We start from the raw sequence: 15653 nt of genomic DNA on the forward strand, positions 1-15653 counted from the left end.
CATCCACTGTATTTTGACCAATGAAACTGCGATCTAGTGGTAAATATAGTTACTACACTCATTACTTACCATACAGTATTTTAATATTCTATAATCGTGCACACACTATATTACGTGTGCATATGGCACATTGAAAGAGAGTCAAAACTCTTAAGATAAAAATGTTTCTGTGAAATAATTCCATTGTGTTGAACACCTGTCAATGTTCAAGCACCTAGGCTAGGAGGGTGGAGCTTTGAGTACTGTAGCCAATCCCGTTTCTGTATTTCATATAGGGGCGGGCCACACTCAAGTATACTACCTAAGCAAACCTTGTATGTACACTGCTACTTCTGGTATGTTGAATTTATATCTTTACTTAACATTACTAATACAACTCCAATTTTTAAGTAAGGAACGTTTTAGCCTAATTTAAACCGTAAGCAGTTGCTGTACGAAATTGTTGCATGCATTGCATCATAATATGTTGGTGTCAGTAGTAAGCTTGATTTGTGAGCTAACGTTAGCTTAGCTATGTTATGCTAGCAGTTTGCAATTGAATTACTTTCTTCCTAAAGGTTTGGGGAGATGGCGTCGTTGGCAGCTATAGAGCCAGGGCTAACCCCGGGGACATTACTGAAAGAGGAATCCGTAGTACCAGTTTCTATATTCGCACCGGACTGTGGGGATGACCTTTCAGGGGGAGAGTGCTTCGAAGACGGAGAGAATGTTAACGGCGAGTCCGAGGATCATTTAGACTTTACTAGCAAGGTAGGCCCTGCTCTCGACTCAGCAAAAGCTAGCTACATGGCATATGCATGCGTGGATTTCAATTTTACATCAGCTTGAACAAAAATATGTTGCTATTTTTATGAAAGTGACAATTTTATAATAGCATTTAATTTGGTTGAAGTATGACCGGACACGTATCTTTTCGAGTGACCAGTACCCACCAAAACATGCAACGATGAATGAATGACACGTATATATGTGCCACTCTGTGTAGACACTACAGTTGGCGAAACAACCTAAGATGATTTGACCAGATTTAGGCCTGGGCAACTCCAGTCCTCGGAGCCTGATTTGGTGTCACTTTTCCCCCATCCCTAGCAAACACAGCTGATTTTAAACTAGTTGCATTCTAAACTGAAGTTTAAACTGAGTCAGGCATGTTAGCTGGGGCAAAAAGAGTGACACCAATCCGGCCTGAAACCTATATTTATCTGGCAAATGTCATTTATTTCAAATAAAAGTGTCGATTAAACATCAATATGTTCATAATTGCATGAATCATCATGCATGTGCACATTTACAACTTGGTCAGGCTTGCCAGAAGCTAGGCTATGTCATTGTAACATCAACAAACGCTTCAATATTTGCATTCTGTCTGTCTGGCTGTCCTTACTTTGTTTTGTTAGTATTATTCTGCCCTGTCCTCTACTGGACATAAACTGTAATGTTCCGTTTTTTTTATTTACTTTGTAAATTTAGATGCATCACCAAGTCCAGTTTACAATAAAATGTTATTGTAAACACTTATCTAAGTTTCTGTCAATTTATCTAACAACCGTAACACCAGTGAATGAACCTAAAACTATATTTTCTCTCTTTCCTAGCTGACTCTGGTCAGCCCCACAGGAGAACAGTATGACTCGTTACTACGGCAACTCCGAGAGAGGATGGATGAAGGATGTGGGGAGACCATTTATGTTGTGGGAGTGGGCTCAGGTCAGAAGGGACAACCTACTTTCCTACCTTATTTTCGGTCCATATACCTAAACCACACAACAGAACACATGGTCCTCATGTGTAAACATCTCCAATAAGAACCCAGATCTACGGTGGCCCCCTTACAGAACACAGACCTGATGTGCTTTTTGTCTGTTTAAACACAAACAGATCTGGGACCAGTCAGGCTAGTGTCAACCCCCAAAGCTGGGCACAGTGCGCAGGTTGACTAGGCTACTTGTATTGCCTGGGGGTATTTAGCATGCAGAATTACTTGTAGATCAATGACTGTCAACAGAGTTGGACCTACATGCAGTTCAACACTGAAAGAGAGGGTGCATCAGTTGTCACAATATAAGAGGTATTTTCAGATGGTAGAAAGAATGTATTATAAGCAAAAAAAAAATGTTTTAATGGTTTTCTTGACTGATGCATGCTACATTTGGATCGGTCTGAGGTCTGTGGAGTGAGGCACTTGTATCTTAAACATTTGAATGGGGAACCGATGCTTATCGGTGAGTGTAACATCCTTAGCCAGTTTAGTCTGAAAAACACTAGCTAACTTGTTTATCCTGATTTAACCCTTTTAATGGTCAGTTGGCAAAACGACAAGCCTCCACCTTCTCAGCTTCTGCTCCATTGTTCCTATAATTTGCCCAAACATTAATGGAACTACTACAGCTACATTAACTGATGTAAACTGGAAATGCAGTTAAGTACCCTGTAATTAAGGCCTTATGTCTGGGTAAAGCCACAAGCATGGGCGTTCTCAGATTAATGGGCAGTGTGGTTAGTGTGTGGCTTTCTATCTCCTTACATCCCCTCTCCTGCTCCCCCCTCCCCCCCCCTTCTCGAGCAGACGGAGGTGACTATGGTCTGGACGAGGGGGACATGGAGGCGTCAGTGGCCACGGTTCAATCCCTGTGTGAGCAGATAGAGGCAGACATGATCCTGCTGAGAGAACGTAGTGACGCAGGGGGGAAAGTACGAGACTACCTCATCCGCCGACGGGTCGGAGAGGAGGACTTCCTGGAAGTGAGGTGAGGAGGGGGGGGTTAGTACAAGACTACCTCATCCACCGACAAGTCGAGAGAGGAGAATGGGATGCCGGGAGGGGGGAGAGAGAGACATTCGTTAATTTATTATTAGGTCTTCTCAGGGGGAGAAGAAGTTGGTTTGCTTTCAGGATCAGTGTTCTGCAACATTTGGTGTTGCACATAACAGCTCTCTGTCCTTTAACTTCTCTCTCCCCTTCCCATACAGGGTGGCGGTGGTGGGTAACGTGGATGCCGGTAAGAGCACCCTGCTGGGGGTGTTGACCCACGGGGAGCTGGACAACGGCAGGGGGTTCGCCAGGCAGAAGCTCTTCCGACACAAACACGAGATGGAGAGCGGCAGGACCAGCAGTGTGGGGAACGACATCCTGGGCTTCGACCAGGAGGGTCATGTAAGAGATTGACTTGGAGGAGTCACTAATGACATTTAAGTTAGATAGGGATGACATAGGCAGGAGATGGAGAGTGACAGGACGAAGCTGACTTAGAGCCTGGTTCATCTTGACCCTAGCGTGTTGTCCAGCACTCTGATTTAAACCAACCTCTCTCTCGGTCTCTGCTCCTAGGTGGTGAATAAGCCAGACAATCATGGGGGCAGTCTGGACTGGACTAAGATCTGTGAGAGGTCCTCTAAGGTCATCACCTTTATAGATCTGGCCGGCCACGAGAAGTATCTGAAAACCACTGTGTTTGGAATGACCGGACACCTACCAGACTTCTGTATGCTCATGGTGAGAGACAGGGGTGGTGTGTTTGTGTTTTCGTTCACACATGGTCAGTTGCTTATCACCACAGACATTTACTGTGTCAGTGACTTTCTCTCGCTCACTCTTCTACATCTCTCTCCTTTCCTCTCTCTCTAGGTGGGCAGTAATGCAGGTATTGTAGGGATGACCAAGGAGCATCTAGGTTTGGCTCTAGCCCTGAATGTACCAGTCTTTGTAGTGGTGACCAAGATAGACATGTGTCCAGCCAACATCCTAGCAGGTGAGAGATGGACTGTGGAACATGGCCCTGTTCAAATCATTAAAACATGATCATTAATCATAGTGAAATGTAACATTCTTATTTATTTTTTAATTGTAAAAATCCAGGTAGTTCCTCCTCGTTAGTCTGTTTGGTTAACAAATGAACACAATGTGTGTTAATAATTGTGTGTGTGTTTTCCAGAGACACTGCATCTGTTACAGAGGTTACTGAAGTCCCCAGGATGTAGAAAGATCCCTGTACTGGTTCAAAACAAAGATGACGTTATTGTCACTGCATCAAACTTCAGCTCAGAGAGGTAAATACCAGTGAAGTAACACAGTTTCCTTGTGGTGGTTTTGGTCCTTTTTCTGATTTCATCTGAACAGTTTGCCACCTTGTGTGTAAGATGGCGCCGACAGGCATGGCACCTCTGTTCTAGCTCCTAAGCAAGTGTGTGTGTGTGTGTGTGTGTATGTGTATGTGTGTGTGTGTGTGTGTGTGTGTGTGTGTTATTTCTTACATTATTGGCCCAGAACGTTTGGATATCAGAGCGGCGGTAACTCACCAACGACCCAAACAGAAATAAGACTTTTCTGAATTGCATCCTTTGTTTGCAACCCCCAAGGCAACTGAACGCTTCCCAGAGGCTGCTCCAAAACACCACCGGGCAGAAGAGGTGTTTGGAGTGGACTTCTATATTCCGACTCGGGTGGCGTGCACACCATCCACCGACTCCGCGTATATTACTCGCTAATGTTCACTCCCTGGACAATAAAGTAGATGAGCTCAGGGACTGTAACATACTCTGTTTCACGGAATCATGGCTCTCCAGATATACTGTCCCCATCCATACAGCCAGCTGGGTTCTCAGTACATCGCACAGACGGGAATAAGGAACTCTCCTGGAAGAAGAAAGGCGGAGGTGTATGTTTCATGAGGAGGAGGGCCCTGGCGGAGTGGTACTAGGGAAATCACCTCAATGTCAACAAAACAAAGGAGCTGATCGTGGTCTTCAGGAGACAGGGAGCACACCTCCCATCCACATCAACAGGAACGCAGCGGAGAAGGTGAAAAGCTCTCCCTGCTCTCTGTTCTCGGTTCCTCAGTGTACTCATCACTGACCATCTGAAATGGTCCACCCACACAGTTAGTGTGGTGAAGACAGCGCCTCTTCAACCTCAGGAGGCTGAAGAAATTTGGCTTGGTCCCTAAGAACCTCACAGCTGCACTGCCCGCAACCACAGAGCTCTCCATAGGGTGGTGCAGTCTGCCCAACGCATCACCGGGGAAGCACTGCCTGATCTCAGGACACCTACAGCACCCGATGCCACAGGAAGGCCAAAAAGATCATCAAGGACAACCACCCGAGCCACTGCCTGTTCACCCTGCTATCATCCAGAAGGCGAGGTCAGTACAGGTGCATCAAAGCTGGGACCGAGAGACTGAAAAACAGCTTCTATCTCAAGGCCATCAGACTGTTAAATAGCATCACTAGCTGGCCTCCACCCAGTACCCTGCCCTGAACTTAGTCACTGTCACTAGCCGGCTACCACCCAGTTACTCAACCATACCCCTTAGAGGCTGCTGCCCTATGTACATAGACATGGACTACTGGTCATGTTAATAATGTTTACATACTGTTGTACCCATTTCATATGTTAATACACTGTATTCTAGTTAATGCCACTCCGACATTGCTCGTCCTAATATATTTATATATTTCTTAATTCCATTTTATTTTGAGGTTTGTGTAATGTTGTGAATTGTTAGATATTACTGCACTGTTGGAGCTAGGAACACAAGCATTTCGCTACACCTGAAATAACATGTTGTATGTGACCAATAACATTTGTATTGATTTATGGGTCACGTATGTCGCCTTACTCTTCCACTCTTTCCGTCTTCGTCCCATCTTTGTCTTTCTCTCTCTCTCTCTCTCTGTCTCTCTGTCTGTCTCTGTCTCTCTGTCTGTCTCTGTCTCTCTGTCTGTCTCTGTCTGTCTCTCCCTAGGATGTGTCCAATCTTCCAGGTCTCCAATGTAACAGGAGAGAACATGGACCTTCTGAAGATGTTCCTCAACCTACTGTCTTCTAAAACCTCCTACAGAGAAGATGAGCCTGCCGAGTTCCAGATCGATGACACCTACTCAGTACCGGTTAGTCCACACACACAACCATCAACACCACACACACACTCTAATCATTTAACAACCTGTGTTGTATTGACGTCTCCTTTCTCTCCTCAGGGTGTGGGCACAGTAGTATCCGGCACTACGTTACGTGGATTGATACGACTGAATGACACGCTGCTGCTCGGCCCAGACCCCCTGGGCAGTTTCCTCTCCATCGCTGTCAAATCTATCCACCGCAAGAGGATGCCAGTCAAAGAGGTCCGGGGGGGACAGACCGCCTCCTTCGCACTCAAAAAGGTGTGTTTTTAGGCATCTGACTGTAAGGGTACAACCACACACAGACACAATAACACAGATGAAGTCGTACTTGCATTCATAAGTTGTCTGTTTTTGTGTGTCAAAAGATCAGCTCAAGTCAGCGACGTTTGAATAAGTTGCATATGTAAAAAGATGGACAATTAGTTTTTTTTCTCCAGAGAATTCTCTGTCCATAATCCATCAATGGATGACTCCCATTGGAAAAATCCTCGATCGGCACATTTCTGACACAATGTCTGTCCTAATGTTTCTCTCTCCTCTTCCCCTCTCCCCCCGGTCCCCTTTTTCACCTCTCTCTCCCCCCTCTTTCTTCTCCTCCAGATCAAGCGTTCCTCCATCAGGAAGGGGATGGTGATGATCTCTCCCAGACTAACACCGCAGGCTACCTGGGAGTTCATGGCTGAGATACTGGTCCTGCACCACCCCACCACCATATCACCACGATACCAGGCTATGGGTGAGCGGCTTTCAAACGTCTGGGTGTGTTCATGATTGCTTGTATACTGTGGCAATGCTCAATTTAGCATTAAAGTTTCAGCCATATTCATATTAGTTCTTTGTCTCATTTATGTGTGATTGTAGGAGAGACAATGGGACACGTCCACAGTTGCTATGCCACTGGTATGTCAATTGTTATTTTTTTTCTGACTTTCTCTCCCTCAGTGCACTGTGGCAGCATCAGACAGACGGCCACCATTCTGACCATGAACAGAGACTGTCTACGTACCGGGGACAAGGCCTCAGTCCACTTCAGATTCATCAAGACCCCCGAGTACCTCCACACAGACCAGAGACTGGTGTTCAGAGAGGGACGCACCAAGGCTGTGGGCACCATCACCAAGGTATGGGGTTATAACTAGTTGTAAGGGGTTATGAATGGTCATAAGTTTATAAAAGGTCATGGAGCATTAAACCCCCTTAGAGAAACATTTCACAATGTTACAATAACTCACTGTCTCTTCACCAGATTTGCCGTGTGTGTGGTCAAGTGATATGAAGGGCTTATACCTCTTTCTAAAGGGTCCCAGACTACCTCCTAACTAACTCCACCTGTACATGTCTCTCCAGCTGCTCCAGTCAGTCACCAAGGCCCAGCAGGCCAAGATGCAGTCCACTAAGAAGGGCACCACGTCAGCCAATGAGGAGGCAGGATCCGCACCGCGGCCTGACAGCCCCAACGCAGGACAGCTACCGGTGAGCTACCGGGGTAGGGAGGGGCTTAGACTGAACAACTGGTGAAGAAAGGGACTACCCTGCGTTCATAACCAAGTGGGAAAGTGGTATTTACCACATACGACTGGGAAAAATCCACTGGAACGCCCCTCCAACTGGTAATTACTAGTGGGAAGCTCATTTATCATCCCTGAGCTCTGACTTCTCCCACATGCTGACCTCTGTCACCTACTAAGGAAATTACCTCTATGCATCAACAAAACATTTATAAAAAATGTATGTCTATTCATGTTTTTCGTTTACAAGCAAGATTATGGTTGATGCTGCTTGTTGGCCATTAGCCAATCGGCTTTTCTCAACGAGTTCAAAGCACGTGAATGCATCCAACTGGTATTTACGACTTCACAACTGGTAATTAACGCCTTCCCTCTGGGTTATGAACGCAGCATTAGACATGGAGGGGCTTAGACAGAACTCTTTGGTACAGCCACAACACAGGACAGCTACTGCTGAGCTACCGGGAGGCCGAGGCTTAGAACGAACACCTGGAGGAGGGAGGGGATTAGGTAGAGGGAGGGGCTTGGACAGAGATGTAAGGAGTAGAGCTGACATGATTCCCAATTCTACATGACAGACAATCATCTGTTCTACACAAAATATTTCTAACTAAGGGAGGGGGTTAGAGAACATCCTGGAGTAAGAGGTAATATAATGACTTGCTAGAAGAGGAGGAAAGTTAAACTCTCTGCCCTGCTGCATTGTATGCTTTCATGTCTTTAGTGTTGTGTGTGTGTGTGTGTGTGTGTGTGTGTGTGCGCAGACCTGCCAACATACAGCATTTTGCGTACCAACTATGCAATTCTCTGTCCATGTACGAGATCCGAGTTAATAGTACACAGAAATGAATGGGGCCTGATTTTTTTAAAATTTATTTTTATTTAACATTTAAATAAAAAAAATACATCCACTGAGTGAATGTAACGTCCTGATTCTTGAGCTGCACCACACAGACATGTATGGAGTTTGTGTCAACGGACATGGAGATTAATACATCATTATTGGACGAACAGTTGAAGTCAGAAGTTTACATACACTTAGGTTGGAGTCATTAAAACTTGTTTTTCAACCACTCCACAAATTTATTGTTAACAAACTATAGTTTTGGCAAGTCGGTTAGGACATCTACTTTGTGCATGACTCAAATTATTTTTCCAACAATTGTTTACAGACAGATTATTTCACTTATAATTCACTGTATCACAATTCCAGTGGGTCAGAAGTTTACATACACTAAGTTGACCGTGCCTTTAAACGGCTTGGAAAATTCCAGAAAATGATGTCATGGCTTTAGAAGCTTCTGATAGGCTAATTGACATCATTTGAGTCAGTTGGAGGTGTAACTGTGGATGTATTTCAAGGCCTACCTTCAAACTCACTGCCTCTTTGCTTGACATCATAGGAAAATCAAAAGAAATCTGCCAAGACCTCAGATAAAAATGTGTAGACCTCCACAAGTCTGGTTCATCCATGGGTGCAATTTCCAAATGCCTGAAGGTACCATTCATCTGTACAAACAATAGTGTTTATACTTGCGTACTATGGGACCACACAGCCATCATACCGCTCAGGAAGGAGACGCGTTCTGTCTCCTAGAGATGAATGTACTTTGGTGCGAAAAGTGCAAATCAATCCCAGAACAGCAGCAAAGGACCTTGTGAAGATGCTGGAGGAAACGGTACAAAAGTATCTATATCCACAGTAAAACAATTCCTATATCGACATAACCTGAAAGGCCGCTCGGCAAGAAAGAAGCCACTACTCCAAAACCGGCATAAAAAAGCCAGACTACGGTTTGCAACTGCACATGGGGACAAAGATTGTACTTTTTGGAGAAATGTCCTCTGATCTGTTGAGAAAGAAAAAAAATAACTGGCCATAATGACCATCATTATGTTTGGAGGAAAAAGGGGGAGGCTTGCAAGCCGACGAACACCATCCCAACCGCGACGCACAGGTGTGGCAGCATCATGTTGTGGGGGTGCTTTGCTGCAGGAGGGCCTGGTGCACTTCCCAAAATAGATGGCATCATGAGGAAGGACAATTATGTGGATATATTGAAGCAACACCTCAAGACATCAGTCAGGAAGTTAAAGCTTGGTTGCAAATGGGTCTTCCAAATGAACAATGACCCCAAGCATACTTCCAAAGTTGTGGCAAAACGGCTTAAGGACAACAAAGTCAAGGTATTGGAGTGACCATCACAAAGCCCTGACCTCAATCCTATAGAAAATTTGTGGGCAGAACTGAAAAAGCATATGCGAGCAAGGAGGCCTACAAAACTGACTCAGTTACACCAGCTCTCAGGGGGAATGGGACAAAATTCACCCAATTTATTGTGGGAAGCTTGTAGAAGGCGTCCCGAAATGTTTTGAACCAAGTTAAACAATTTTAAAAGGCAATGCTACCAAATACTAATTGAGTGTGGTGTAAACTTCTGACCCACTGGAGAAGTGATGAAAGAATTAAAAGCGCTAAAATAAGTCCTTCCTCCCCAGCTCCTCATTGGTTTATAGAAGCAGGTACCTGTGCCATTTCCTCATTGGTTATACCCACGTGGGTGATTTAAAAGACAAGCTAACTAGCTAAATTGCCATCAATGTTTTAATGCTTATTGACCTGTTCCAAAATGAATGTAATTGGTTCAGAGTATTATTTTGGGGACAGGTCGAAAAGCATTAAACATCGATGGCAATTTAGCTAGCTAGCTTGGGCATGCTAGCTAATTTGTCCTATTTAGCTAGCTTGCTGTTGCTAGCTAATTTGTCCTGGGATATAAACATGAGTTCAGGTAAAATAACAAATGCCCACGGTCCTCTACTCCACCAATTTATCCACACATAAAACAGTCTACCGAATCGCTTCCTTCCAGGATTTTTCTTCTCTTGACTTTATATTGCGATTGTCAACTTTCATAAATTAGGTGCATTACCGGCACTGACCTCGTTCGTCTTTCAGTCACCCACATGGGTATAACCAATGAGGAGATGGCACGTGGGTAGCTGCTTCTATATACCAATGAGGAGATGGGAGAGGCAGGACTTGCAGCGCAATCTGCGTCAGTGATAAGAGAATTATCTAATAAAGGTAAATTAATCAATAATCCATTATTAATATTATGTAGCATGGATAATGAATATTTAAAGTACTGAACGTTAGTCTCATAAGGTCTAGTAGAGACCCGGAAGGGAGAGGTGTGTGTATTAGTGGATCTAAGAACTGTAGACTGGTTCTACCTGACCTAGCAACTTTGAGAGGCTTTGGAGGAAATATGGGAGTAACTCTCAAGGTCTCAGTAATCTCGGGGGGAAAGCACAGACAGCGCTGGATAGTGATTAACAGTGGTGGGAAGTCAAGGGAGAGATGCTGTTCACCAACTGTTTGTGTGTATGTGTGTGCGTAGGTTATCTACAGTTTGTGTGGAGATGTGTGTGTAAGCGGAGAGGGAGAGAGAGGGGATAAAATGAACTTCTTTGTTCATGTTGGGCAGAACGTTCTCTGAATCAACTGTACAGACCTTTTGCAGAAAGCTGAGTTCTTGCCTAATTATTAACCCATTGTCTTACAAACCTTGGGCATTAGTCAAGGCTTATTGATTGTTAATTATTATCATGGGGATAGAATAATTCATTTGACAGTCAGAAACAGAACTGACTTCTATTTTAGCACTTGACAACGCAGACGCTCGCGTGCAGTGTGGGTGCAATAATTGAATAACAAGTATGTCTAAATTTATTATGCAACGTGAGTGGTGTGGTCAGCCAGTTAGATGCCATTTGCCATAAAGTCCAAAGAAGAGAAAGCCTGGAAGGAGGAGAGATGACTAGAAACGTTTCAGTTTACTATTTTATGTGTGGATTAATTGAGTAGAGAACCTTGTGCATTTCAGGTAAAATAACAACTAAACGTTTATATCCCAGGACAAATGAGCTAGCTAAATTTCCATAAATGTTTAATGCTTTTCAACCTGTCCCCAAATTAATATAATTTGTTCGGCGTTTGTTTTAATATTTCAACCTGCCTTTGGTGTGGGGGGGACAAAATCAATTTGCTCAGACATGCTGAGTGCCCTCGTTACCAATATGGTTTCAATAATTGCCAGAGGAACTATTTGCCACAAAGAAGTCTACCCTGATGCCCTGCTGCGTAAGGCTAAATCTTACCGCAATTTGGCGCGTGCGTATGGTACTCTAAAATATGCCGTGCGCGTATGGTACTCTAAAAGCTGGACAGGGTTGGCATGTGTGTGTTGTAACAGCAGCTTTCTTTTTTTCCAATATGCTGGCTAATCTCTCTTCCGATGCCCCTCCATCTCGTTTCACTCTTTCTTTATCCCGCGCTTTTGATTGTTCATCACCGTCTTTCACAATCCCTATTTTTTTTTTCAAAATGTCCTCCCTTTCCTTGACCCTCACACTCGTCTGCCAATATCCCTCTCTTCCGCTCTCAATTTTCATTCCACTTACATCTTTCCTCCTCATCCCACTTTCATTCACTCCTCTCCTTCATTATCGTCGGACCCATCACTCGTTCCTTTCATCTTTCCTGACCTCCGTCCATTAAACTTGTCTCCCCGTCCCCTCCTTAACACTTCCCCCACCCGTCACTCTTTCGTTTTCCTTCACTCTCTCTCTCCCTCCGCCTGTCTTGTTGGCTGTCTGCGTCAGACAGTGGGGGAGGAGGAGACGCTATGTAAAGACGGCAACAGAGAGAACCAGGTAAACGGAACGAGGGAAGGAAACACCAGTGCCATTTGTCTTAAAGAAGTACTGCCATGACTTTCATTTATCCCAACACTAAAGAGTGTTTTCCTGTGCAAGCCTGAACTTTGACTTCTAAAAGTACTAAAAAGGTTATTTACTTGAATGAAAACATTAAAATGACATTTAGCCTGAACTAATGTTGTGTAATAAAAAAAACAATTTTCAATGAGAATTTGTCTATTCTCATTTTTTAAAGTCAAATATTATCTAAAAGTTAGAGGTGGTTGTAAATTGTGTGCTTGGCTTAACATTTAGTAACACTTGTTCTGTTGTGACTGTTCTCCTCCAGCCCAAGTCAGGAGGTGGAGGCAGGAGGAGAGGGGGTCAGAGACACCGAGGAAAAGCCCTGAACAGCACAGCATCACCAACATCACAACACACACCAGCTGCAGCAGGAGTGGGCACCACTGCCTAACCCCTCCACCATCTCCTCTCTATACTCTACATCCTCTTCTCTCTCTCCCCTCCTCTACATCCTGTTTTGTAATCATTCTTGTTCCAATTTGGGGAGAAGGAATGAATGTAGCAAAGAAAAGGAGGACTAGAAGTGAAACATGCATTAATCCTAAATGATACAGCTTAACATGTACATCCTAGTTAGATCACCATTACAGAGTAGTTCTAGAACATCGTTAAATGTCACTATGGGTTCTATGGCAACTAACGACTGAACTGGCCCCTGGAATATAGCAGAAAGAAACAGTTTATTCAATCTAACAGACACGGTGTAGTAATAGAAACAAACAAGGTTTAGTTTTATTACAGATTCATTATGTACACAGGAAAGATATGGTGTTGTTCAGGCACACAGATCTAACTGTTGTCTTAAGGGGTCGTCATCCAGTCTAATAATAACTGACTCAAGATTCAATCAAACAGGAAATAAATGGTGTAGTTCACAAGGTTTAGATGAAATCTAACAGACCGGACCTGGCATAGGAGTCTCAAGGTTTAGATTTGTTATTTGATTCATCATTATTTAGACACAAGGTTTCCACTCAATCTAATAGAACAGGATGGGTGTGGTTCAGACACGGGATAGGCCTACCTAACCAACCCCAAGGACAATGTTCACTAGGCTCATACACTGCCATCTGACTATACATAAAACAGTGGTTCTCAAACATTTGGATCAGGACTCGCTGTAGGTCATGTTTTGTTCTATTTTTGCCCTGGCTGTATTTTAATAGGAAAAACGACTTAATTTGGGCCTTGGAAAACCTGCTATACAGAACCAATGATTTAGATATGTGCCTTTTTTATGTCTGCCCCCCAAAAAAGCATTGAGTGGAAACTGAAAGCTGTGTGTTTTTAAAATAGTGGATTTTGGTCTTGGAGAAATTAAGTGAGCTACATTGTTCAAATGGATGCAAAGTTTGTTCAAAGTTCTGTTCATCTGTTGCAGTCAGAAATGTTGACGTGTAACTGAAAAACACAGACAGCATATCTGTTCTATAATTAATTTCAATAGATTTGGGAATCATTGCTCAGCTTCCCTTGTAGCGTGTTCTGTGTTGGATTATTTATTTGGCTTTCATAGATGAAAGGGTTTGGAAAATCCAAGAAGGCTAATACGGCTTAAAAGTATTTCAGGAGGATTTAGAACTTTTCCATGTTATCCTCAATACCCTCTCAAGGACATTGTTTGAGCCCAAAAATGCAGGCGGAATAGTAGTTTTAAGATTTGTTGTTTTATTCAGTTTCTAGTCATGCACACCTTCTATAAGATTTGTTGGAGGAATTAGGGTTTTTGGGATTGAAGATTTAGGTTTACCCATTTCCATACTTGATATGATTCAAATAATTTTTTTTCTAAGCTTTGATGGGATGTGAGCATTTTTATTTTGGGTTTGTATTGGAACAGGTTTCAGTGGTGGAAGGCTTGAATTTGTTGTTACCACCAGGTAGAAGTTATACTTTAGTACAGATCTAGGATCAGTTTATCCAGCCACAGATGTTATCCTGAACTATTAGAGGGGGAAACAACTGACCTTAGATCAGGTCTAAAGGTAACCTAATTTTATTTCTTATTCTCTGCATTTATAATGGATGTTGATCTCAGTACATTCAACAACCATTTTTATCCCTTTTTTTTAAGCTAATATTAGTGTATACATTTTCTTTTTGAATGGACTGAGCAACACATTTTTGTGTATGCATCTTATGTACAAAAAGGAAAGTTGCACTGAAAGAAAAAGAAAGTCGTTTTACTTAACACAGTGGTGCCAGTTTGTTGTAAATCCTTTTAAATAAAGCTGTTTCAGAGTATCAACATGTTGTCTGGTCATATTTTGTCAATACTGGGCCTTCTAGGGAGTGTGTATCACCTGGCTGCCAGCACTTCTATAAGGGGCCAGTTCACATTCTGATGTTAGTGTTGTTCTAGGATCAGGTCTCCCCCTTTCCATGTAATCTTAATGATTGTGCTCTCAAAGGCAAACAGCTCTTAGATCAGCACTCTTACTCTAAGCTTTATGAATACGGTAGTGGTCTATGCTGAGGCCTTGGTTTAGAGAAAGCACTGAAAGAGTTGTAAGGTTGAGTGACGAGGGTTACTTTTCCTTTATAGGTGAAACGAGGACAGAGAAACCGCTGGCTTCAGTCGTGAGTTTTGCAGGTGTGGAAGTACACTGCATACAGATAGTCAATCACTCTAACACACACACACTTCAGTGTCTCGGGATGGTAGGTTGGTGGTTGGAGATATCCCTCTAGTGGTGTGGGGGCTGTGCTTTGGCCAAGTGGGTGGGGTTATATTCTACCTGTTTGGCCCTGTCCGGGGTTTCATCGGATGGGGCCACAGTGTCTTCTGACCCCTCCTGTCTCAGCCTCCAGTATTTATGCTGCAGTAGTTTGTGTCGGGGGGCTAGGGTCAGTCTGTCACATCTGGAGTATTTCTCTTGTCTTATCCGGTGTCCTGTGTGAATTTAAATATGTTCTCTCTAATTCTCTCTTTCTCTCTCGGAGGACCTGAGCCCTAGGACCATGCCTCAGGACTACCTGGCATGATGACTCCTTGCTGTCCCCAGTCCACCTGGCCGTGCTGCTGCTCCAGTTACAACTGTTCAGCCTGCGGCTATGGAACCCTAACCTGTTCACCGGATGTGCTACCTGTCCCAGACCTGCTGTCCCAGACCTGCTGGAACCCTGACCTGTTCACCGGACGTGCTACCTGTCCCAGACCTGCTGTTTTCAACTCTCTAGAGACATCAGGAGCGGTAGAGATACTCTCAAAGATCGACTATGAAAAAGCCAACTGACACTTACTCTTGTGTTGCTGACTTGTTGCACCCTCGACAACTACTATGATTATCATTATTTGACCATGCTGGTCATTTATGAACATTTGAACGTCTTGGCCATGTTCTGTTATAATCTCCACCCGGCACAGCTAGAAGAGGACTGGCCACCCCTCATAGCCTGGTTCCTCTCTAGGTTTCTTCCTAGGTTTTGGCCTTTCTAGGGAGTTTTTCCTAGCCA

The 15653-nt window shown here is 43.8% G+C and overlaps 1 protein-coding gene across 2 annotated transcripts; it reads left to right on the forward strand.

Moving 5' to 3' along the window:
• Positions 1–257: 257 nt before the first annotated feature.
• On the forward strand, positions 258–14445 carry LOC115191211 (GTP-binding protein 1). Of its 2 annotated transcripts, XM_029749149.1 has the most exons (15): positions 258–335; positions 558–750; positions 1596–1707; positions 2567–2747; positions 2971–3154; positions 3329–3493; positions 3626–3749; positions 3933–4047; positions 5742–5886; positions 5977–6159; positions 6502–6637; positions 6844–7022; positions 7249–7374; positions 12078–12128; positions 12463–14445. In XM_029749149.1, exons 2-15 carry the CDS (start codon positions 568–570, stop codon positions 12586–12588), a joined length of 2010 nt encoding a protein of 669 aa, XP_029605009.1. In that variant the 5' UTR covers positions 258–335; positions 558–567; the 3' UTR covers positions 12589–14445. The 2 variants fall into 2 exon arrangements, with proteins under 2 accessions (XP_029605009.1, XP_029605010.1); XM_029749150.1 differs by lacking the exons at positions 258–335; positions 12078–12128 and having other exon boundaries at positions 568–750.
• Positions 14446–15653: the final 1208 nt, after the last annotated feature.

This window comes from Salmo trutta, unplaced genomic scaffold (assembly GCF_901001165.1).
Source record: "Salmo trutta unplaced genomic scaffold, fSalTru1.1, whole genome shotgun sequence".
NCBI lineage: Eukaryota > Metazoa > Chordata > Actinopteri > Salmoniformes > Salmonidae > Salmo > Salmo trutta.